Raw genomic sequence first — 24,918 nt, forward strand, 5'->3', positions numbered from 1 at the left:
CTCCCCCCCGACTATCCCCCACCTCTCTCTCCCCCACTATCCCCCACCTCTCTCTCCCCCCACTATCCCCCACCTCTCTCTCTCCCCCACTATCCCCCACCTCTCTCTCTCCCACTATCCCCCACCTCTCTCTCCCTCACTATCCCCCGCCTCTCTCTCTCCCCACTATCCCCCGCCTCTCTCTCTCCCCCACTATCCCCCACCTCTCTCTCCCCCACTATCCCCCACCTCTCTCTCCCCCACTATCCCCCACCTCACTCTCCCCCACTATCCCCCACCTCTCTCTCCCCCACTATTCCCCCACCCCTTTCTCCCCCCACCCCTCTCTCTCTCCACTATTCCCCCACCCCTCCCTCTCCCCCCACTATTCCCCCACCCCTCTCTCTCCCGCCACTATTCCCCCACCCATCTCCCCCCTCTCTCCCCCCCACTATTCCCCCACCCCTCTCTCTCTCCCCACTATTCCCCCACCCCTCTCTCCCTCAATATCCCCCCACCCCTCACTCCCTCACTATCCCCCACCCCTCTCTCCCCCACTATTCCCCCACCCCTCTCTCCCCCCACTATTCCCCCACCCCCACCCCCACTATTTCCCCACCCCTACCCCCACTATTCCCCCACCCCTCTCTCTCTCCCCACTATTTCCCCACCTCTCTCTCCCCCACTATTCCGCACACCTCTCTCTCCCACTATTCCCCCACCCCTCTCTCTCCCCACTATTCCCCCACCCCTCTCTCTCCCCACTATTCCCCCACATCCTCTCTCCCCCCACTATTGCCCCTCTCACTCTCTCCCCACTATTCCCCAACCTCTCTCTCTCCCCACTATTCACCCACATCCTCTCTCCCCCCACTATTGCCGCTCTCACTCTCTCCCCACTATTCCCCAACCTCTCTCTCTCCCCACTATTCCCCAACCTCTCTCTTTCCCCACTATTCCCAACCCCTCTGTCCCCACTATTCCCAACCCCTCTCTGTCCCCACTATTCCCCACCCCTCTCTCTCCCCCCACTATTCCCCACCGCTCTCTCCCCCACTATCCCCCACCTCTCCCTCCCCCATTATCCCCCACCTCTCTCTCCCCCACTATCCCCCACCTCTCTCTCCCCCCCACTATCCCCCACCTCTCTCTCCCCCACTATCCCCCACCTCTCTCTCCCCCCCCACTGTCCCCCACCTCTCTCTCTCCCCCACTATCCCCCACCTCTCTCTCCCCCACTATCCCCCACCTCTCTCTCCCCCCCACTATCCCCCACCTCTCTCTCCCCCACTATCCCCCACCTCTCTCTCCCCCCCCACTATCCCCCACCTCTCTCTCTCCCCCACTATCCCCCACCTCTCTCTCCCCCACTATCCCCCACCTCTCTCTCCCCCACTATCCCCCACCTCTCTCTCCCCCACAATCCCCCACCTCACTCTCCCCCACTATCCCCCACCTCTCTCTCCCCCACTATCCCCCACGCCTCTCTCTCTCCCCACTATCCCCTGCCTCTCTCTCTCCCCCACTATCCCCCACCTCACTCTCCCCCACTATCCCCCACCTCTCTCTCCCCCACTATTCCCCCACCCCTTTCTCCCCCCACCCCTCTCTCTCTCCACTATTCCCCCACCCCTCTCTCTCCCCCCACTATTCCCCCACCCCTCTCTCTCCCGCCACTATTCCCCCACCCATCTCCCCCTCTCTCCCCCCCACTATTCCCCCACCCCTCTCTCTCTCCCCACTATTCCCCCACCCCTTTCTCTCCCGCCACTATTCCCCCACCCATCTCCCCCCTCTCTCCCCCCCACTATTCCCCCACCCCTCTCTCTCTCCCCACTATTCCCCCACCCCTCTCTCCCTCACTATCCCCCCACCCTTCACTCCCTCTCTATCCCCCACCCCTCACTCCCTCACTATCCCCCACCCCTCTCTCCCCCCACTATTCCCCCACCCCTCTCTCCCCTCTCTCCCCCCACTATTCCCCCACCCCCACTATTCCCCCACCCCCACTATTCCCCCACCCCTCTCTCTCTCCCCACTATTTCCCCACCCCTCTCTCTCCCCACTATTCCCCCACATCCTCTCTCCCCCCACTATTGCCCCTCTCACTCTCTCCCCACTATTCCCCAACCTCTCTCTCTCCCCACTATTCACCCACATCCTCTCTCCCCCCACTATTGCCGCTCTCACTCTCTCCCCACTATTCCCCAACCTCTCTCTCTCCCCACTATTTCCCAACCTCTCTCTCTCCCCACTATTCCCAACCCCTCTGTCCCCACTATTCCCAACCCCTCTCTGTCCCCACTATTCCCCACCCCTCTCTCTCCCCCCACTATTCCCCACCCCTCTCTCCCCCACTATCCCCCACCTCTCTCTCCCCCACTATCCCCCACCTCTCTCTCCCCCCCCACTATCCCCCACTATCCCCCACCTCTCTCTCCCCCACTATCCCCCACCTCTCTCTCCCCCACTATCCCCCACCTCTCTCTCCCCCACTATCCCCCACCTCTCTCTCCCCCACTATCCCCCCCCACTATCCCCCACCTCTCTCTCCCACACTATCCCCCACCTCTCTCTCCCCCCCCCCACTATCCCCCACCTCTCTCTCCCCCCCCACTATCCCCCACCTCTCTCTCTCCCCCCCCACTATCCCCCACCTCTCTCTCTCCCCCCCCACTATCCCCCACCTCTCTCTCTCTCCCCCACTATCCCCCACCTCTCTCTCTCCCCCCACTATCCCCCACCTCTCTCTCTCCCCCACTATCCCCCACCTCTCTCTCCCCCACTATCCCCCACCTCTCTCTCCCCCCCACTATCCCCCACTATCCCCCACCTCTCTCTCCCCCACTATCCCCCACCTCTCTCTCTCCCCCACTATCCCCCACCTCTCTCTCCCCCACTATCCCCCACCTCTCTCTCTCCCCCACTATCCCCCACCTCTCTCTCCCCCACTATCCCCCACTTCTCTCTCCCCCACTATCCCCCACCTCTCTCTCCCCCACTATCCCCCACCCCACTATCCCCCACCTCTCTCTCCCCCACTATCCCCCACCTCTCTCTCCCCCACTATCCCCCACCTCTCTCCCCCCACTATCCCCCACCTCTCTCTCCCCCACCTCTCTCTCCCCCACTATCCCCCACCTCTCTCTCTCCCCCACTATCCCCCACCTCTCTCTCTCCCCCACTATCCCCCACCTCTCTCTCCCCCACTATCCCCCACCTCTCTCTCCCCCCCACTATCCCCCACTATCCCCCACCTCTCTCTCCCCCACTATCCCCCACCTCTCTCTCTCCCCCACTATCCCCCACCTCTCTCTCCCCCACTATCCCCCACCTCTCTCTCTCCCCACTATCCCCCACTATCCCCCACCTCTCTCTCCCCCACTATCCCCCACTTCTCTCTCCCCCACTATCCCCCACCTCTCTCTCCCCCACTATCCCCCACCCCTCTCTCCCCCACTATCCCCCACCTCTCTCTCCCCCCCCACTATCCCCCACCTCTCTCTCCCCCACTATCCCCCACCTCTCTCTCCCCCACTATCCCCCACCTCTCTCTCCCCCCACTATCCCCCACCTCTCTCTCTCCCACTATCCCCCACCTCTCTCTCCCCCACTATCCCCCACCTCTCTCTCCCCCACTATTCCCCCACCCCTTTCTCCCCCCACCCCTCTCTCTCTCCACTATTCCCCCACCCCTCTCTCTCCCCCCACTATTCCCCCACCCCTCTCTCTCCCGCCACTATTCCCCCACCCATCTCCCCCCTCTCTGCCCCCTCTCTCCCCCCCACTATTCCCCCACCCCTCTCTCTCTCCCCACTATTCCCCCACCCCTCTCTCCCTCACTATCCCCCCACCCCTCACTCCCTAACTATCCCCCACCCCTCTCTCCCCCCACTATTCCCCCACCCCTCTCTCCCCCCACTATTCCCCCACCCCCACCCCCACTATTTCCCCACCCCTACCCCCACTATTCCCCCACCCCTCTCTCTCTCCCCACTATTTCCCCACCTCTCTCTCCCCCACTATTCCGCACCCCTCTCTCTCCCACTATTCCCCCACCCCTCTCTCTCCCCACTATTCCCCCACCCCTCTCTCTCCCCACTATTCCCCCACATTCTCTCTCCCCCCACTATTGCCCCTCTCACTCTCTCCCCACTATTCCCCAACCTCTCTCTCTCCCCACTATTCACCCACATCCTCTCTCCCCCCACTATTGCCGCTCTCACTCTCTCCCCACTATTCCCCAACCTCTCTCTCTCCCCACTATTCCCCAACCTCTCTCTTTCCCCACTATTCCCAACCCCTCTGTCCCCACTATTCCCAACCCCTCTCTGTCCCCACTATTCCCCACCCCTCTCTCTCCCCCCACTATTCCCCACCGCTCTCTCCCCCACTATCCCCCACCTCTCTCTCCCCCACTATCCCCCACCTCTCTCTCCCCCACTATCCCCCACCTCTCTCTCCCCCCACTATCCCCCACCTCTCTCTCCCCCACTATCCCCCACCTCTCTCTCCCCCCCCCACTGTCCCCCACCTCTCTCTGTCCCCCACTATCCCCCACCTCTCTCTGTCCCCCACTATCCCCCACCTCTCTCTCCCCCACTATCCCCCACCTCTCTCTCTCCCCCACTATCCCCCACCTCTCTCTCCCCCACTATCCCCCACCTCTCTCTCCCCCCCACTATCCCCCACCTCTCTCTCTCCCCCACTATCCCCCACCTCTCTCTCCCCCACTATCCCCCACCTCTCTCTCCCCCACTATCCCCCACCTCACTCTCCCCCACTATCCCCCACCTCTCTCTCCCCCACTATCCCCCGCCTCTCTCTCTCCCCACTATCCCCTGCCTCTCTCTCTCCCCCACTATCCCCCACCTCACTCTCCTCCACTATCCCCCACCTCTCTCTCCCCCACTATTCCCCCACCCCTCTCTCTCTCGACTATTCCCCCACCCCTCTCTCTCCCCCCACTATTCCCCCACCCCTCTCTCTCCCGCCACTATTCCCCCACCCCTCTCTCCCTCACTATCCCCCCACCCCTCACTCCCTCTCTATCCCCCACCCCTCACTCCCTCACTATCCCCCACCCCTCTCTCCCCCCACTATTCCCCCACCCCCACTATTCCCCCACCCCCACTATTCCCCCACCCCTCTCTCTCTCCCCACTATTCCCCCACCCCTCTCTCTCTCCCCACTATTCCCCCACCCCTCTCTCTCCCCACTATTCCCCCACATCCTCTCTCCCCCCACTATTGCCCCTCTCACTCTCTCCCCACTATTCCCCAACCTCTCTCTCTCCCCACTATTCACCCACATCCTCTCTCCCCCCACTATTGCCGCTCTCACTCTCTCCCCACTATTCCCCAACCTCTCTCTCTCCCCACTATTCCCCAACCTCTCTCTCTCCCCACTATTCCCAACCCCTCTGTCCCCACTATTCCCAACCCCTCTCTGTCCCCACTATTCCCCACCCCTCTCTCTCCCCCCACTATTCCCCACCCCTCTCTCCCCCACTATCCCCCACCTCTCTCTCCCCCACTATCCCCCACCTCTCTCTCCCCCACTATCCCCCACCTCTCTCCCCCCCCACTATCCCCCACCTCTCTCTCCCACACTATCCCCCACCTCTCTCTCCCCCCCCCACTATCCCCCACCTCTCTCTCTCCCCCCCCACTATCCCCCACCTCTCTCTCTCTCCCCCACTATCCCCCACCTCTCTCTCTCCCCCACCTCTCTCTCTCCCCCACTATCCCCCACCTCTCTCTCCCCCACTATCCCCCACCTCTCTCTCCCCCCACTATCCCCCACTATCCCCCACCTCTCTCTCCCCCACCTCTCTCTCTCCCCCACTATCCCCCACCTCTCTCTACCCCACTATCCCCCACCTCTCTCTCTCCCCCACTATCCCCCACCTCTCTCTCCCCCACTATCCCCCACTTCTCTCTCCCCCACTATCCCCCACCTCTCTCTCCCCCACTATCCCCCACCCCACTATCCCCCACCTCTCTCTCCCCCACTATCCCCCACCTCTCTCTCCCCCACTATCCCCCACCTCTCTCTCCCCCCCACTATCCCCCACCTCTCTCTCCCCCACTATCCCCCACCTCTCTCTCCCCCACTATCCCCCACCTCTCTCTCCCCCACTATCCCCCGCCTCTCTCTCTCCCCCACTATCCCCCACCTCTCTCTCCCCCACTATCCCCCACCTCTCTCTCCCCCCACTATCCCCCACCTCTCTCTCTCCCACTATCCCCCACCTCTCTCTCCCCCACTATCCCCCACCTCTCTCTCCCCCACTATCCCCCACCTCTCTCTCCCCCCACTATCCCCCAGCTCTCTCTCTCTCCCCCACTATCCCCCACCTCTCTCTCTCTCCCCCACTATCCCCCACCTCTCTCTCTCTCCCCCACTATCCCCCACCTCTCTCTCTCCCCCACTATCCCCCACCTCTCTCTCCCCCACTATCCCCCACCTCTCTCTCCCCCACTATCCCCCACCTCTCTCTCCCCCACTATCCCCCGCCTCTCTCTCTCCCCACTATCCCCACCTCTCTCTCCCCCACTATCCCCCACCTCTCTCCCCCCCCACTATCCCCCACCTCTCTCTTTCCCCCACTATCCCCCACCTCTCTCTCCCCCACTATCCCCCACCTCACTCTCCCCCACTATCCCCCGCCTCTCTCTCTCCCCCACTATCCCCCACCTCTCTCTCCCCCACTATCCCCCACCTCTCTCTCCCCCCACTATCCCCCACCTCTCTCTCTCCCACTATCCCCCACCTCTCTCTCCCCCACTATCCCCCACCTCTCTCTCCCCCCACTATCCCCCAGCTCTCTCTCTCTCCCCCACTATCCCCCACCTCTCTCTCTCTCCCCCACTATCCCCCACCTCTCTCTCTCTCCCCCACTATCCCCCACCTCTCTCTCTCCCCCACTATCCCCCACCTCTCTCTCCCCCACTATCCCCCACCTCTCTCTCTCCCCCACTATCCCCCACCTCTCTCTCCCCCACTATCCCCCACCTCTCTCTCCCCCACTATCCCCCACCTCTCTCTCCCCCACTATCCCCCACCTCTCTCTCCCCCCCACTATCCCCCACCTCTCTCTCCCCCACTATCCCCCACCTCTCTCTCCCCCACTATCCCCCACCTCTCTCTCCCCCCCACTATCCCCCACCTCTCTCTCCCCCACTATCCCCCACCTCTCTCTCCCCCACTATCCCCCACCTCTCTCTCCCCCACTATCCCCCACCTCTCTCTCCCCCACTATCCCCCACCTCTCTCTCCCCCCACTATCCCCCACCTCTCTCTCCCCCCCACTATCCCCCACCTCTCTCTCCCCCACTATCCCCCACCTCTCTCTCCCCCACTATCCCCCACCTCTCTCTCTCCCCCACTATCCCCCACCTCTCTCTCCCCCCCACTATCCCCCACCTCTCTCTCCCCCCACTATCCCCCACCTCTCTCTCTCCCCCACGTACAAACTGAATAATAAACTATTCAATCTGATGTCGGTTCTCTTGGTGGCAAAACAATTATTTAATAGAAAAACAAAGTACATTTAAGCCAGACAGCCCGTTGAACAACATCATCTTTCAATTTTATATCGGTTACAGCTCAGCAAAACGTGCTGGACTGTCTCTGGACAAGCACAGTGACATAATCCAGCAGGATATTTCCCTATTATCTTTCAATAATAGTTTAGCCCCAAACGATTATCTCTGCGATTTGAAAGGTGTCAGTTCTGGTTCCCTCCCTGCCCGGCTGTCCGCCTCTCTCCCCACGTTGGCCGCGCCTGCATTCGCTCCGTATCCGGAGTCGGGGTTTCTCGGTGACGGGGACGCCGACTGAAGCGCAGCGGCGGCCTCTGGACTTTGTGAGGATCCGGGGAGTGGTTGCGGAAGTGGGAGAGGGAGAGGAGAGAGCGACCGCCGCCGCGGCTGTGGCTCTTTCTCCGGGGAGAGCGGCGGCTCTGCAGTCGGTAGCGTAGTGCCGGGACGGAGATGTTTAAGCTGCCGCTGAGCGGGTCGGCCGGACGGGACCCCGGCCGTTTCTGATCGCGGGGAGCCCGATTCCGCCCTGCGGCCCTCTCGCAAAGTGAAACTAAAGAAGTCCCGGAAGGCCCTCATCTCGCACTCGCACGGAGAGAGGCCGCCGTTCCCCCAGCAGGTGAGTATGGGCCGAATGGTTACCTCGGGCCGAGGCGTTGTCCCCGGGACCGGGCCGGGGTCTGCCAGCCGGACTCCGGCCGGTTCCATCGGACACATGAACAGAATTCGGCATCTCGGGTCGGGTCGGCTCCGCTCCGCCATTTCATCATCGCTGGTTTATTATCCGTTTAAACCCATTCCCCGCCTTTGATGCCCCGACAAATCGAGAACCTTCTTTTGACTTTTGATGGAGGTTCGCAGTCCAACTTCAAGGTGCCTTACCGTCACCAGCTGGACTGGAGTGTGGTGTGGAGAGAGTTGGGAAGCAAATCTCCTTCCACTCCTTCATCAGCTGCTCGTAGCGGCTCCGCATGAATCGTTTAGGTGTATTGAATGATGAGAGGCATTGATCGTGTGAATGAATAGTCAGAGGCTTTTCCCCAGGGCTGAAATGGTTGTCACAAGAGGACACAGGTTTAAGGTGCTGGGGAGTAGGTACAGAGGAGATGTCAGGGGTAAGTTTTTTACTCAGAGAGTGGTGAGTGTGTGGAATGGGCTGCCGGCAACGGTGGTGGAGGCGGATACGATAGGGTCTTTTAAGAGACTTTTGGATAGGTACATGGAGCTTAGAAAAATAGAGGGCTATGTATTGCTAAGCCTAGTAATTTCTACGGTAGGGACCTGTTTGGCACAGCTTAGTGGGCCGAAGGGCCTGTATGGTGCTGTAGGTTTTCTATGTTTCTATGTTTAACTGAAAACTAAATTACCCCTAAGAGCCCTGTAGATTGTAAATACTGAAAGACACATCTCTTCCATAACCTAGTAAAATTTTAAAATGAAAACTGTCAACTCCCAAAGCTAGGAGTGCAGCCTGCATTTGCTTTCTTTCAACCTTGTACAAATAATGTGTTCAACTGTGATGACAACGCCTTCACATCCCAGGGTGATGTATCCAACAGGATACAAGGAATAATTAAGCATAGTATGCCAATTCTAAGTCAAGTCAATATAATTCCTTCCCTTCCATCTTAACTCTTTCTCCCATCAATCCAAGCCTCTGCTTTAAATATACCCAATGACTTGCTTCTTCAGCTGTCTGTGGCAATGAATTCATAGAAACATAGAAACATAGAAAATAGGTGCAGGAGTAGGCCATTCGGCCCTTCGAGCCTGCACCGCCATTTATTATGATCATGGCTGATCATCCAACTCAGAACCCAGCCTTCCCTCCATACCCCCTGACCCCTGTAGCCACAAGGGCCATATCTAACTTCCTTTTAAACATAGCTAATGAACTGGCCTCAACAGTTTGCTGTGGCAGAGAATTCCACAGATTCACCACTCTCTGTGTGAAGAAGTTCTTCCTAACCTCGGTCCTAAAAGGCTTCCCCTCTATCCTCAAACTGTGACCCCTCGTTCTAGACCTCCCCAACATCGGGAACAATCTTCCCGCATCTAGCCTGTCCAATCCCTTTAGGATCTTATACGTTTCAATCAGATCCCCCCTCAATCTTCTAAATTCCAACGAGTACAAGCCCAGTTCATCCAGTCTTTCTTCATATGAAAGACCTGCCATCCCAGGAATCAATCTGGTGAACCTTCTTTGTACTCCCTCTATGGCAAAGATGTCTTTCCTCAGATTAGGGGACCAAAACTGCACACAATACTCCAGGTGTGGTCTCACCAAGGCCTTGTACAACTGCAGTAGTACCTCCCTGCTCCTGTACTCGAATCCTCTCGCTATAAATGCCAGCATACCATTCGCCTTTTTCACCGCCTGCTGTACCTGCATGCCCACTTTCAATGACTGGTGTATAATGACACCCAGGTCTCGTTGCACCTCCCCTTTTCCTAATCGGCCACCATTCAGATAATAATCTGTTTTCCTATTTTTGCCACCAAAGTGGATAACTTCACATTTATCCACATTAAATTGCATCTGCCATGAGTTTGCCCACTCACCCAACCTATCCAAGTCACCCTGCATCCTCTTAGCATCCTCCTCACTGCTAACACTGCCACCCAGCTTTGTGTCATCCGCAAACTTGGAGATGCTGCATTTAATTCCCTCATCCAAGTCATTAATATATATTGTAAACAACTGGGGTCCCAGCACTGAGCCTTGCGGTACCCCACTAGTCACTGCCTGCCATTCTGAAAAGGTCCCGTTTATTCCCACTCTTTGCTTCCTGTCTGCTAACCAATTCTCCACCCACACCAATACCTTACCCCCAATACCGTGTGCTTTAAGTTTGCACACTAATCTCCTGTGTGGGACCTTGTCAAAAGCCTTTTGAAAATCCAAATATACCACATCCACTGGTTCTCCCCTATCCACTCTACTAGTTACATCCTCAAAAAATTCTATGAGATTCGTCAGACATGATTTTCCTTTCACAAATCCATGCTGACTTTGTCCGATCATTTCACCGCTTTCCAAATGTGCTGTTATCACATCCTTGATAACTGACTCCAGCAGTTTCCCCACCACCGACGTTAGGCTAACCGGCCTATAATTCCCCGGTTTCTCTCTCCCTCCTTTTTTAAAAAGTGGGGTTACATTAGCCACCCTCCAATCCTCAGGAACTAGTCCAGAATCTAACGAGTTTTGAAAAATTATCACTAATGCATCCACTATTTCTTGGGCCACTTCCTTAAGCACTCTGGGATGCAGACCGTCTGGCCCTGGGGATTTATCTGCCTTCAATCCCTTCAATTTACCTAACACCACTTCCCTACTAACATGTATTTCGCTCAGTTCCTCCATCTCACTGGACCCTCTGTCCCTTACTATTTCTGGAAGATTATTTATGTCCTCCTTAGTGAAGACAGAACCAAAGTAATTATTCAATTGGTCTGCCATGTCCTTGCTCCCCATAATCAATTCACCTGTTTCTGTTTGCAGGGGACCTACATTTGTCTTTATCAGTCTTTTCCTTTTTACATATCTATAAAAGCTTTTACAGTCCGTTTTTATGTTCTCTGCCAGTTTTCTCTCATAATCTTTTTTCCCCTTCCTAATTAAGCCCTTTGTCCTCCTCTGCTGAACTCTGAATTTCTCCCAGTCCTCAGGTGAGCCACTTTCTCTGGCTAATTTGTATGCTACTTCTTTGGAATTGATACTATCCCTAATTTCTCTTGTCAGCCACGGGTGCACTACCTTCCTTGATTTATTCTTTTGCCAAACTGGGATGAACAATTGTTGTAGTTCATCCATGCAACCTTTAAATGCTTGCCATTGCATATCCACCGTCAATCCTTTAAGTGTCATTTGCCAGTCTATCTTAGCTAATTCACGACTCATACCTTCAAAGTTACCCCTCTTTAAGTTCAGAACCTTTGTTTCTGAATTAACTATGTCACTCTCCATGTTAATGAAGAATTCCACCATATTATGGTCACTCTTACCCAAGGGGCCTCTCACGACAAGATCGCTAATTAACCCTTCCTCATTGCTCAAAACCCAGTCCAGAATAGCCTGCTCTCTAGTCCACAGATTCAACACTCTCTGGCTAAAGAAATTCGGCTTCATCTCTGTTGTAAGTGGACGTCCATCTATTCTGAGGCTGTGCCCTCTGGACCTGGACTCCCCCCACTACAGGAAACATCCTCTCCACTTATATGAAGTTATGGGGCGGTATATTGATTGTGCTGAAATCAGAAATCAAAAGGCCAGTGCTACGAATCAACGAGTCCACAGTCAGCTTGTTGTTGGGTTGCAGGATTGTGTATGTGGGTGGATGGATGGGGCTTGTTGTTGGGTTGCAGGATTGTGTATGTGGGTGGGTGGATGGATGGGGCTTGTTGTTGGGTTGCAGGATTGTGTATGTGGGTGGGTGGATGGATGGGGCTTGTTGTTGGGTTGCAGGATTGTGTATGTGGGTGGATGGATGGATGGGGCTTGTTGGGTTGCAGGATTGTGTATGTGGGTGGGTGGATGGATGGGGCTTGGGTTGCAGGATTGTGTATGTGGGTGGATGGATGGATGGGGCTGTTGGGTTGCAGGATTGTGTATGTGGGTGGATGGATGGGGCTTGGGTTGCAGGATTGTGTATGTGGGTGGATGGATGGGGCTTGTTGTTGGGTTGCAGGATTGTGTATGTGGGTGGGTGGATGGATGGGGCTTGGGTTGCAGGATTGTGTATGTGGGTGGATGGATGGATGGGGCTTGTTGGGTTGCAGGATTGTGTATGTGGGTGGGTGGATGGATGGGGCTTGTTGTTGGGTTGCAGGATTGTGTATGTGGGTGGATGGATGGATGGGGCTTGTTGTTGGGTTGCAGGATTGTGTATGTGGGTGGGTGGATGGATGGGGCTTGGGTTGCAGGATTGTGTATGTGGGTGGATGGATGGATGGGGCTGTTGGGTTGCAGGATTGTGTATGTGGGTGGATGGATGGGGCTTGGGTTGCAGGATTGTGTATGTGGGTGGATGGATGGGGCTTGTTGTTGGGTTGCAGGATTGTGTATGTGGGTGGGTGGATGGATGGATGGGGCTTGGGTTGCAGGATTGTGTATGTGGGTGGATGGATGGATGGGGCTGTTGGGTTGCAGGATTGTGTATGTGGGTGGATGGATGGGGCTTGGGTTGCAGGATTGTGTATGTGGGTGGATGGATGGGGCTTGTTGTTGGGTTGCAGGATTGTGTATGTGGGTGGGTGGATGGATGGGGCTTGGGTTGCAGGATTGTGTATGTGGGTGGATGGATGGATGGGGCTTGTTGTTGGGTTGCAGGATTGTGTATGTGGGTGGATGGATGGGGCTTGTTGTTGGGTTGCAGGATTGTGTATGTGGGTGGATGGATGGATGGGGCTTGTTGGGTTGCAGGATTGTGTATGTGGGTGGATGGATGGGGCTTGTTGGGTTGCAGGATTGTGTATGTGGGTGGATGGATGGGGCTTGTTGTTGGGTTGCAGGATTGTGTATGTGGGTGGATGGATGGGGCTTGTTGGGTTGCAGGATTGTGTATGTGGGTGGATGGATGGATGGGGCTTGTTGTTGGGTTGCAGGATCGTGTATGTGGGTGGATGGATGGATGGGGCTTGTTGGGTTGCAGGATTGTGTATGTGGGTGGATGGATGGATGGGGCTTGTTGGGTTGCAGGATTGTGTATGTGGGTGGATGGATGGATGGGGCTTGTTGTTGGGTTGCAGGATTGTGTATGTGGGTGGATGGATGGGGCTTGTTGGGTTGCAGGATTGTGTATGTGGGTGGATGGATGGGGCTTGTTGGGTTGCAGGATTGTGTATGTGGGTGGATGGATGGGGCTTGTTGTTGGGTTGCAGGATTGTGTATGTGGGTGGATGGATGGGGCTTGTTGTTGGGTTGCAGGATTGTGTATGTGGGTGGATGGATGGATGGGGCTTGTTGGTTTGGAGGAATGTGTGCAGCGAGGGATGGCGCTTGTCGTTGGGTTGATGGAATTTTTTCCCTGTTCAGAAAATAGTCAATACTTTTATTATTTCTACCAAAGTACATGACCATACACTTCCCCACACTGTATTCAATCTGTCACTTCTTTGCCCATTCTCCTGATATGTCTAAGTCTTTCTGCAGAGTCCCTGATTCCTGAAAAATTACCTGCCCCTCTATTTATTTTTGTTTCGTCCACAGTCTTGGTCACAAAACCATCAGTTCTGTCATCCAAATCATTGTCATATAACGTAAAAAGAATGGGTCCCAACACCAATGCCTGCAGAACACCACTAGTCACTGGCAGCCAATCAGAAAAGGCTCCCTTTATTCCCACTCTGTGCTTCCTGCCAATCAGCCTCTGCTTTCTCCATGCTAGAATCTTTCCTGTCATACTGTGTGCTGGTAGCTTGTTAGGGTAGCCTCGTATGGCAGCTTGTCAAAGGCCTTCTGAAGATCCAAGCACGTGGATTGGGTGGTATGATTAGCAGAAGGACTTGGTACGTTCTGCACGTGACCGCATGTGTTTCTTGCCGGTGGTCCAGTTTCCGCCAGTGTTCCAAAGACACACGGGTTAGTCGGTTCGTCGCTCACGTGGGTGAAATTGGGTGCTTTAGGCTTGTAAGACCCGAAGAGCCTGTTACTGTACTGCATCTCTAAATTAAGTGTGACTCTCACTTCGGCTAGCGGCTTAATTTAGGGGGAGGTGGCCCCCGGCCCAGCCAAACTTAAAGAAATCTCGTTTGGGTGGATGCTGCAATGTGTCCCCTGTTACAAATCAGCCCCCCAAAATAACAAACGGTATACAATATGCGATTAAATGATGAATTTTAATAATTCTTACTTTGACTATATGGTTAGTAAAGAAACAATAAATAAAGAAAAAAAGGGCCCAATCTTATTAATCAGTCTGTTGCGCAATGTTGGAGCTCAGTGATAAACCGATTGTCCACCATCGACCTCCTCCGATCGTCGCTAACCTTCGGACCCTCGCTCCGAGTCCACCCTGTCCGGTGGTCTACCAACTCTCTTCATTCACATCTTCTCTCCTCATCTCTCCCAAGCAAAAGCCTGGGAAAATCTCTCTTCCAGACTCACAAGAAAGAACAACAGCATTCCGAACCCTGTTATCTCCAGTCATAACCCAAACATTGCTGCTACAGAGAAACCATTACATTATAAGTGAAACCCTACAGCACGTTAACATAAATAAGCATCCGCTGACTTACCGGATGGCAGAGCAGGGTAGTGGATTAGCCAACTCCTGCTCCTCTTCTCTTACCTCCTTTTCAAGTTTATTATCATCTGACTGTACATATATACAACCAAACAAAGCAACCTTCCTCCAGACCACATTGGCACCCACAGCACATGTATCACACACGGCACATAAAACAAAATGTTACCACAGGCAAAATAATAAAATATAATTCAAAATGCATATAGAGCTCAGCACAGTTAAACAGCTCGCTCTCCTATTGAGACCGGGGGGTAGCAGAGTACTCATTAGTCTCACAGCCTGAGGGAAGAAGCTAGTGTATGACTAATATGTAGTAATAATAATAATACAGTAATAATATATTAATATATGGTATTACTATATTAATAATATATTAATCCATTGATTACATGCAGCACAAAATAAAACACAAGAACACAGTTAAAACGTTTTTAATTATTAATATATATAACTAATTTAATAATATTTTAATATACTAATATGACTAATCCTAGTCCTGATGTTTCTGTACCTTCTTCCTGATAGTAGTGGGTCAAAGAGTTTGTGGGATGGGAAGTTGGGATCCTCAACAATACTTTGGGCCCTTTATCTACGACAATCCCGGTAAATGTCACATACGGGAGGGAGGGAGACCCCGGTGATTCTCTCAGCGGTTTTTATTATCCATTTTTTGCTCTGTTGCAGGGATCCATTGGTTTAATGCTGATGTGAAGAGAGATGGGTGGATGGAAGATGCGCTGGACTCTAATCCTGCTCTTCTGTAGGATCTACATTGCCTGTGCCCGTGAGTGATGCCATTTTCTGAAGTCCTCTCTCATGGCGGCACAGCAGCGTAGGGTTAATTCAGTCGCGTTATTGCGCAGGTTTCAATTCCCACTGCTGCTTGTAAGGAGTTTGTATTTCCACCAGGTTGTCTGGTTTTCACCCACGTCCCGTAAACGTACCGGTTAGGATTAGTGAGTTGTGCGCGTGCTGTGGTGGCCTGGCGGACTGTCCTTAGACTCTGGTTGTTTCTGGCACCTTTCTGGATATGCATTGTTGATGGGTGCCAGTGATGCACTGGGCAGTTCTGACTAGCGGTTGTAGAGTCCGCTGCACCGCAGGTTCCACCACAAGCAGTGATGCGTCTTGTTAGGATGCTCTCTACTGCTCATCTGTAGAATGACATGAGTATAGATGTGCAAAGACCCGCTCCCCTCAGAAAGCAGGGGTGTCGGTGAGCTTTCCCGATTGTGTAGGATGTGTTCTGGGACCGCGAGACGTTGTGTGAGACGTGCACTCCCAGGAGTTTGAAACCGCTCACAGATTCCACTGCTGTGCCGTGGATGTAAAAAAAGGATGTGATGGGGGTGAGTTCTGAAGTCGACAACCACTTCCTTTGTCTTGGTGACATTGCGGAGCAGGTTCTTTCTGGAAATACGTTCTCCCTATGACCACCTCTGAGTGCCCCAGTTCCCTCCCACGTTCCAGAGATGTACGGGTTAGTAGATTCGTGGGTCAGATGGTTGTAATTGGGTGGTACGGCCTCGTTGGGCAGGAAGGGCCTGTTATAGATTGGCCAGCTCCTGTTCCTCTTTCTTACTTGCTTTTCAAGTTTCAAGTTTATAGTCATCTGACTGAAAATATTAAAAGTAAAGGCCACACGCAGAATGCTGGAGAACTTCAGCAGGTCAGGCAGCCTCTATGGAGAGGAATAAATGGTCGACATTTCGGGCTGAGTCCCTTCCTCAGGATTTTTATCTATCCTGAGTATCCCAAGATACTGCTGGGTAACAAGCCGTTCGAACTTGTGCTACCCAATTACAGCCATGACCAATTAACCTAGTAACCAGTACGTCTTTGGACTGTGGGGGGTAACCAGAAGAAACTCACATGGTCATAGGGAGAACATATAAAGTCCTTACAGTCAACTTATGCCGTAAAGCGTTATGCCAACCGCTACCCCCCCCCAAAACCAGCCTTCCTAATTGCCTGCTGTATCTGCGCGCTCACCCTTTGTGTATCATTGCTCGAGTATCCGTGAGGATAACACACCTGCTTCTCTCCTCTCTCCCACGACAGAGAGGGTAGAACAGTTCAAGGTCACAGGGCCGGCGCAGGCCATCGTGGCCATGGTTCAGAGCGTGGCTGTCCTGGAGTGTCAGCTGATCCCGGAGAACATGCCACCCAGCATGGAGATACGCTGGATGCGCAGTGACACCAAGGCGAGCACCATCGTCCACCTGTACCGCAACGGCAAGGATGTGGTGGAGGGCCAGGACGAGGCTTACCGGGGCCGCACCGAGCTCTTCAAGGATGACTTCCAGAAGGGCAATGTCTCGCTCAGGTTGAGTGGTGTGCGGCTGGCCGATGAGGGGGAATACTTGTGTATGGTGGAGTATAACAGAGTCCCCGAGCAGGCTCTTGTTCCACTGAAGGTTTCCAGTAAGTTTCTCGGATACCTTGTCTCTGTCCCAACTTCCTCTCTAATCTAATATTTGTCTCCCGAGATCATTCCTGTGAACCTCCTCTCGACCCTCTCCAATGCTAACACGTCGTTTCTGGGGCCCAAAATTGCTCTCGATACTCCGTGTGGTCCGACCAATCCCTTGTATATCCTTGCTCTTTTATTTCAGTCCTCTCAAAATAAATGCCAATGTTGCATTTGCCTTCCCTACCGCTGATTCGACCTGCAAGTTCATCCTGCACGAGGACTCCCAAGTCTCTTTGAATTTTCTCCCTGTTTAGAAAGTAGTCTAGGCCTCTATTCCTTCTACCAAAGTGCAAGATCATACACATCCCATATCTCTCTCCCCCATATCAATCTGTCCTGACAACCCTCTCCCTCCCTCCCTGCATCTCCAAACCTCTCTTTTCCCCCAGTTTAATTCATTCTGGCCTTCTCTTCAGGCTCCTGTACCTCCTCTTAGGTGGTAACATGAGAACAGGGCATGTCCTGGACGGTGAAGGCCCTTAATGGCGGATGCCGCAAATTTGAGTCATTGCCTTTTGAAAGGCGGGGTGGCTGGTGGCCTCGATGGAGCTGTCTGAGTTTGCAGCTTTCTGCAGCTTTTTCCGATCCTGCGCAGTGGCCCCTCCGTACCAGGCAGCGAGGCAGCCAGTCTGCAGAGGATACAGACGCGGCCTGCTCCCTCGTGGGCCCCGAGCCTCCTCAGCATCCAGGACACCTTCAAAAGGCAATGCCTGAAGGTGGTGACATTCTACATCAGGGAGGAGATTCAAGATCCTTTAGTGTTACTTCCAGTACACAGATGAAATAACAATTACGCTGGATTCCATGCGGCACAAAATAAAACACAACAAGATAAAGAACACAATAATTTTTTAAAAAAGCAGGAGGTATAAGAGCCCGAAGACACACATGAAGACATGTTTTAGGACCAGCTTCTTCCCCTCCACCATCACATTTCTAAAAGGTCCACGGACACCACTTCACTATTTTGCTATATTTATTTTAACATAGATTCTTATTTTAATTGATAGTGATTTTTACGTCTTGCACTGACTGTACTGCTGTGGCAAGACAACAAATTTCACAACAAATGTCAGTGATACTAAACCTGATTTGCCTCTTCACAGGCCTGGGCCTCCAACCTTCCATTCAGTTGAAAGGTTACGAAGGCAATGGGATCAAGATCCAGTGCAGCTCCTCTGGCTGGTACCCCGAACCCAGTATTCTGTGGACCAGAAGCGGAGAGCAGGAGGTGAAGGCCGAGTCCCAGACGACAAAGGACCTGGATGGCTTCTACCGCATCGCCAGCTCCTTGAAGGTGATGAGTGACATGACCGACGTCAAGTGCAGGGTGAAGGCTGGCACGCTGAAGGTACTGACGTCCAGGCTGAGGATCCCAGGTCAGTCCAGAGATGAGGAACGAACTGGTGGTGGGGAGAGGGCACTGTGGGCATAAACCGGGGGATGGTGTCTGGGTGAATGCCACTGGCAGGGCAGGAGAGAGGCTGTGGTGTCATCACAACCGGTCTCATGCAGCTCGGTGAATCTGCAACCCAACAGATACGTCATTGTCGCATGTAGCAGGCTGGGGAAAGTTCAAGTCCAATTTATTGTCATTCAGGCATACACGTGTACCGTCAAACGAAACAATGCTTCTCTGGAGCAAGGTACACAATACAGTACATGTAACTCACACAAATAACACACAAGGTAACAGTTATTTGATCTTTATGTACCATGTTGTATGACATGGGTGGTCATGGTCTTTCCATGACCATTATTAGAACCATAGAACCATAGAAACTACAGCACAGAAACAGGCCTTTTGGCCCTTCTTGGCTGTGCCGAACCACTTTCTGCCTAGTCCCACTGACCTGCACACGGACCATATCCCTCCATGTATCTGTCCAATTTATTCTTAAATGTTAAAAAAGAACCTGCATTTACCACCTCGTCTGGCAGCTCATTCCATACTCCCACCACTCTCTGTGTGAAGAAGCCGCCCCCAAATGTTCCCTTTAAACTTTCCCCCCCCTCACCCTTAACCCATGTCCTCTGGTTTTTTTCTCCCCTTGCCTCAGTGGAAAAAGCCTGCTTGCATTCACTCTATCTATACCCATCATAATTTTTAGCAAACTTTTCTACAGAAGTGGTTTGCCATTGCCACTTTCTGGGCAGTGCCTTTATAAGATGGGTGACCCCCCCCCCCAGCCGTCGTCAATACTCTTCAGAGATTGTCTGCCTGGTGTTAGTGGTCTTGTGATATGCTCCTATGACCGTCCACCACCGGCTCCCATGCCTGCACGGGACCCTGATCAGGGGACTAAGCGGTTGTTTCATCTTGGCCAAGGGTGAGCTGCAGGTTAGCAGAGGGAAGTAGCACCTTGTATCTCTCCTCGGTAGAGATACATCTCCTCCCCAAAGTAGTACTACCGTAAATAAGTTAGCAAGTGTTAAGGTGCATTTTTGACACGAGGTAGAAAGTGAACAGTGTAATGCTACTGATGTTTCATTACGTGGTGAGACCTGGGTGGTGGCTGGGTGGAGTCCCGGTAGCCGCACAGTCTGGGGGAAAGAGCAGTCCTGAGCACATCCTGCCTGATGGAGGGGTCTGCTGGACTGATGGGAGGGATCATTGCCGATGCTGAGGCCCCTGCACGCACAGCGCTGATGGTGAAGATGTGGTGGGTGGAAGAGAAACCCTGGTGGGCCTGGCGATTTCCGTACCAGACAGTAATGCAACTGCTCAGGACACTCTCGGTGATACTTGCCTAAAGATGGATGTGGTTCCGAGCTGTGCCAACTTGATAACATCGAACAGCACAGGTCCTATGGCCCACAGTGCTGGCCACTTAATTGCTAATTTAACTGGACTGGCACAACATTCTGGGCCGAAAGGCCTGATTCTGTGCTATTGTATGTTTTCTGTTTCACCTACTCTAAGATCAATTTAATCCTCATTTTGTACATAGCCCTGCATTTTTCTTTCATCCTTGTGCCCAAGAGTCTCCTACATATCCCTTCAATTTCCATTTCAGCTGTTTCCCATTCCCATTCGGATATGTCCATACATGGCCTCCTCTACTGCCATGATGAGGCTAACCTCAGGTTGGAGGAGCAACACCTCATATACCGTCTAGGTAGTCTCCAGCCCCTTGGTATGAACATTGAATTCTCCAGCTTCTGGTAATTCCCTCCCCCTCCCTTCCCCTATCCCTATGTCACTCTGCTCCCTCCCCCAGCTGCCTATCACCTCCCTCGTGGTTCCGCCTCCTTCTACTACCCATTGTGTTTTTCCCTATTCCTTCTTCACCTTTCCTGCCTAACCCCTCCCTGCTTCCCCTCCTCCACCCCTTTATCTTTCCCCTTACTGGTTTTTCACCTGGAACCTACCAGCCTTCTCCTTCCCACCCTCCCCCCACCTTCTTCATAGGGCCTCTGCCCCTTCCCCCTACAGTCCTGACGAAGGGTTCCGGCCCGAAATGTTGACTGATCGTTTCCGCGGATGCTGCCCGACCTGCTGAGTTCCTCCAGCGTGTTGTGAGGGTTTCTTAAATATCCCTGTTGTATCTCACTCTACCACCACCTCTGGTAGGACGTTCCATGTGCTCACCATTCTCTGTGTGAAGAACTTCCTCGGATGTCCCCCTGCCATACTGCCCTCCCATCACCCTAAAATTGTGCTCCCTTGATTTGGCCATTTCCGGCCTGTGGAAAAAGCCTTTGGTTGTCCACTTGTCATCTACCTCTCACCCTGGTTGTCCACTTGTCATCTACCTCTCACCCTGGTTGTCCACTTGTCATCTACCTCTCACCCTCATTGAGTGATAGCTCAACCTATCGCTGAATGGAGGTGGTGGTGCGGACAGTCCGGGAGGCTGCCGTCGGTTACAACGGAACATTGGCAGGATGCAAAGCTGGACTGAGAATCCGGAGGTGTGTCAGTTTGGAAGGTCGAATTGGAAGGCAGGATAATGGCAGGATTTTTAGCCGTGTGGAGGAACAGAGGGATCTGGGTGTCCACGTCCATCGAGTCAAGTGGATAGGGTGGTTAAGAAGGCGTACGGTGGGTTGGCCTTCATTAGTTGGGGGATCACGTTCAGGAGCCGCGAGGTAACGTTGCAACTCTATAAAACTCTGGTTAGACCACACGTTCATTTCTGGTCACCTCCTATCTGAAGGGTGTGGAAGCTTTAGAGAGGGTGCAGAGGAGGTTTACCAGGATGCCGTCTGGATTGGAGAGCACGTCTTATGAGGAAAGGTTTAGTGAGCTAGAGCTTTTCTCTTAGAAGCAAAGGAGGATGAGAGGTGACTTTAAAAGAGGCGTAGATCAAGTGCTTTTCCTCAGGGTAGAAATGGCTAATACAAGGAGGATTAATTTTAAAAAGGTAATTTGAGGAAAATATAGTTGGGGGGGGATGTCAGGGGTAGGTTTTTTAAACACGGACAGTGGTGGGTGCACGGAATGCCTTGCTGGGGGGTGGTGGTGGAGGCAGATACATTAGGAACATTCAAGACATAAGACCATAAGATATAGGAGCAGAAGTGGGCCATTCGGTCCATCGAGTCTGCTCTGCCATTCAATCATGGGCTGATCCAATTTTTCCAGTCACCCCCACTCCCCTGCTTTTACCCCATACCTTTTGATGCCCTGGCTAATCAAGAACCTATCTATCTCTGCCTTAAATACACCCAATGACCTTGCCTCCACAGCCGCTCGTGGCAACAAATTCCACAGATTTGCCACCCTCTGACTAAGTAATTTCTCTGCATCTCTGTTCTAAATTGACGTCCTTCAATCCTGAAGTCGTGCCCTCTTGTTCTAGCATCTCCTACCATGGGAAATAACTTTGCTATATCTAATCTGTTCAGACCTTTTAACAATCTGAATGTTTCTATGAGATCCCCCCTCATTCTCCTGAACTCCAGGGAATACAGCCCAAGAGCTGCCAAACGTTCCTCATACGGTGACCCTTTCATTCCTGGAATTATCCTCGTGAATCTTCTCTGAACCCTCTCCAATGTCAGTATATCCTTTCTTAAATATGAGCCCAAAACTGCACAAAATACTCCAAGTGTGGTCTCACGAGTGCTTTATAGAGCCTCAACATCACATCCCTGCTCTTATATTCTATACCTCTAGAAATGAAAGCCAACATTGCATTCACCTTCTTCACAACCGATTCAACCTGGAGGTTAACCCTTAGGGTATCCTGCACAAGGACTCCCAAGTCCCTTTGCATCTCTGCATTTTGAATTCTCTCCCCATCTAAATAATAGTCTGCCTGTTTACTTCTTCCACCAAAGTGCATGACCATACACTTTCCAACATTGAATTTCATTTGCCACTTCTTTGCCCATTCCCCTAAACTATTTAAGTCTTTCTGTAGGTTCTCTGTTTCCTCAACACTACTCACTCTTCCACCTATCTTTGTATCATCAGCAAATTTAGCCACAAATTCATTAATACCGTAGTTGAGAATATAGAACATAGAACAGTACAGGCCCTTCAGCCCACAGTGTTGTGCCGACCCTCAAACCCTGCCTCCCATGTAACCTCCCACCTTAAATTCTTCCATATACCTGTCTAGTAGTCTCTTAAACTTCACTAGTGTATCTGCCTCCACCACTGACTCAGGCAGTGCATTCCACGCACCAACCACTCTCTGAGTAAAAAACCTTCCTCTAATATCCCCCTTGAACTTCCCACCCCTTACCTTAAAGCCATGTCCTCTTGTATTGAGCAGTGGCGCCCTGGGGAAGAGGCGCTGGCTGTCCACTCTATCTATTCCTCTTATTATCTTGTACACCTCTATCATGTCTCCTCTCATCCTCCTTCTCTCCAAAGAGTAAAACCCTAGCTCCCTTAATCTCTGATCATAATGCATACTCTAAACCAGGCTACATCCTAGTAAATCTCCCCTGTACCCTTTCCAGTGCTTCCACATCCTTCCTATAGTGAGGTGACCGGAACTGGACACAGTACTCCAAGTGTGGCCTAACCAGAGTTTTATAGAGCTGCATCATTACCTCGTGACTCTTAAACTCTATCCCTCGACTTATGAAAGCTAACACCCCATAAGTTTTCTTAACTACTCTATCCACCTGTGAGGCAACTTTCAGGGATCTGTGGACATGTACCCCGAGATCCCTCTGCTCCTCCACACTACCAAGTATTCTGCCATTTACTTTGTACTCTGCCTTGGAGTTTGTCCTTCCAAAGTGTACCACCTCACACTTCTCCGGGTTGAACTCCATCTGTCACTTCTCAGCCCACTTCTGCATCCTATCAATGTCTCTCTGCAATCTTTGACAATCCTCTACACTATCTACAACACCACCAACCTTTGTGTCGTCTGCAAACTTGCCAACCCACCCTTCTACCCCCACATCCAGATCGTTAATAAAAATCACAAAAAGTAGAGGTCCCAGAACATTGACAAACATCGTAAAAAGCAGTGGTCCCAATACCGACCCCTTTGGAACGCCACTGGTAATCGACAGCCAACCAGAATAGGATCGCTTTATTCCCACTCTCTGATTTCTGCTGACCAGCCAATGCTCCACCCACGCTAGTAATTTACCTGTGATTCCATGGGCTCTTATCTTGCAAAGCAGCCTCATGTGTGGAACCTTGTCAAAGGTCTTAAAATCAAAGTACACCATGTCTACTGCATCTCCTTTGTCTACCCTGCTTGAAACTTCCTCAAAGAATTGCAATAGGTTAGTCAGGCAGGATTTTCCTTTCAGGAAACCATGCTGGCTTTGGTCTATCTTGTCATGTGCCTCCAGCTACTCCGTAATCTCATCCCTAACAATCAATTCCAACAACTTCCCAACCACTGATGTCAGGCTAACAGGTCTATAGTTTCCTTTCTGCTGCCTCCCACCCTTATTAAATAGCAGAGTAACATTCACAATTTTCCAGTCATCCGGTACAATGCCAGAATCCATCGATTCTTGAAAGATCATTGTTAATACCTCCGTAATCTCTCCAGCTACTTCCTTCAGAACCTGAGGGTGCATTCCATCAGGTCCAGGAGATTTATCCACCCTTAGACTATTAGGCTTCCTGAGCGCCTTCTCAGTCATAATTTTCACTACACATACTTCATCTCCCTGACACTCTTGAATGCCCGGTATACTGCAGATGTCTTCCACTGTGAAGACTGATGCAAAATGCGCATTCAGTTCCTCTGCCATCTCTGCTTCTCTCATTACAATATCTCCAGCGTCATTTTCTATTGGTCCTATATCTACCCTCAACTCTTTTACCCTTTAATGTGGTACTCTCAGCCACACATTAATTCGCCTGATCACGATATTCTTGCACTCACTAGCACATGGCACAGGCAACAACCCTGAGATTACTACCCTCAAGGTCCAGCTTTTCAGCTTCCTACCCGACTCTCTGAATTTTCTCTTCAGGACCTCCTCCCTTTTTCTACCTATGTCATTATTACCAACTTGTATCAAGACTGCTGGTTGTTCACCCTCTCCCTTCAGAATACTCAGCACCGGATCCGAGACATCCCGTACCCTGGCACCTGGGAGACAACACACCATGCGGGTATCTTTATCAGGCTGACAGAACCTCCTGTCTGTTCCCCTGACTATGAAATCCCCTATGACTACCGCATTCCTCATCATCTTCTCTCCCTTCTGCGCCACGGAACCAGGCTCAGTGCCAGGG

At 52.5% G+C, this 24,918-nt stretch overlaps 1 protein-coding gene across 2 annotated transcripts in view; it reads left to right on the forward strand.

Annotated features, from left to right (window-relative positions):
• The window catches only part of LOC134346518 (butyrophilin subfamily 3 member A3-like), a 99,722-nt gene that overhangs the window by 51,359 nt on the left and 23,445 nt on the right, over positions 1 to 24,918 (forward strand). The window contains exons 1-4 of one of the 2 annotated variants that reach the window (XM_063047922.1): positions 7,885 to 8,142; positions 15,458 to 15,557; positions 16,835 to 17,197; positions 18,353 to 18,625. In XM_063047922.1, coding sequence (XP_062903992.1) covers positions 15,491 to 15,557; positions 16,835 to 17,197; positions 18,353 to 18,625 — 703 coding nt within the window. In that variant the 5' untranslated portion in view covers positions 7,885 to 8,142; positions 15,458 to 15,490. Of the gene's footprint in view, positions 1 to 7,884; positions 8,143 to 15,457; positions 15,558 to 16,834; positions 17,198 to 18,352; positions 18,626 to 24,918 lie in introns of those variants that run through there. The other variant, XM_063047921.1, reaches the window with a different exon arrangement.

The sequence above is a fragment of the Mobula hypostoma genome, chromosome 5 (genome assembly GCF_963921235.1).
Source record: "Mobula hypostoma chromosome 5, sMobHyp1.1, whole genome shotgun sequence".
In the NCBI taxonomy this organism is placed as follows: domain Eukaryota; kingdom Metazoa; phylum Chordata; class Chondrichthyes; order Myliobatiformes; family Myliobatidae; genus Mobula; species Mobula hypostoma.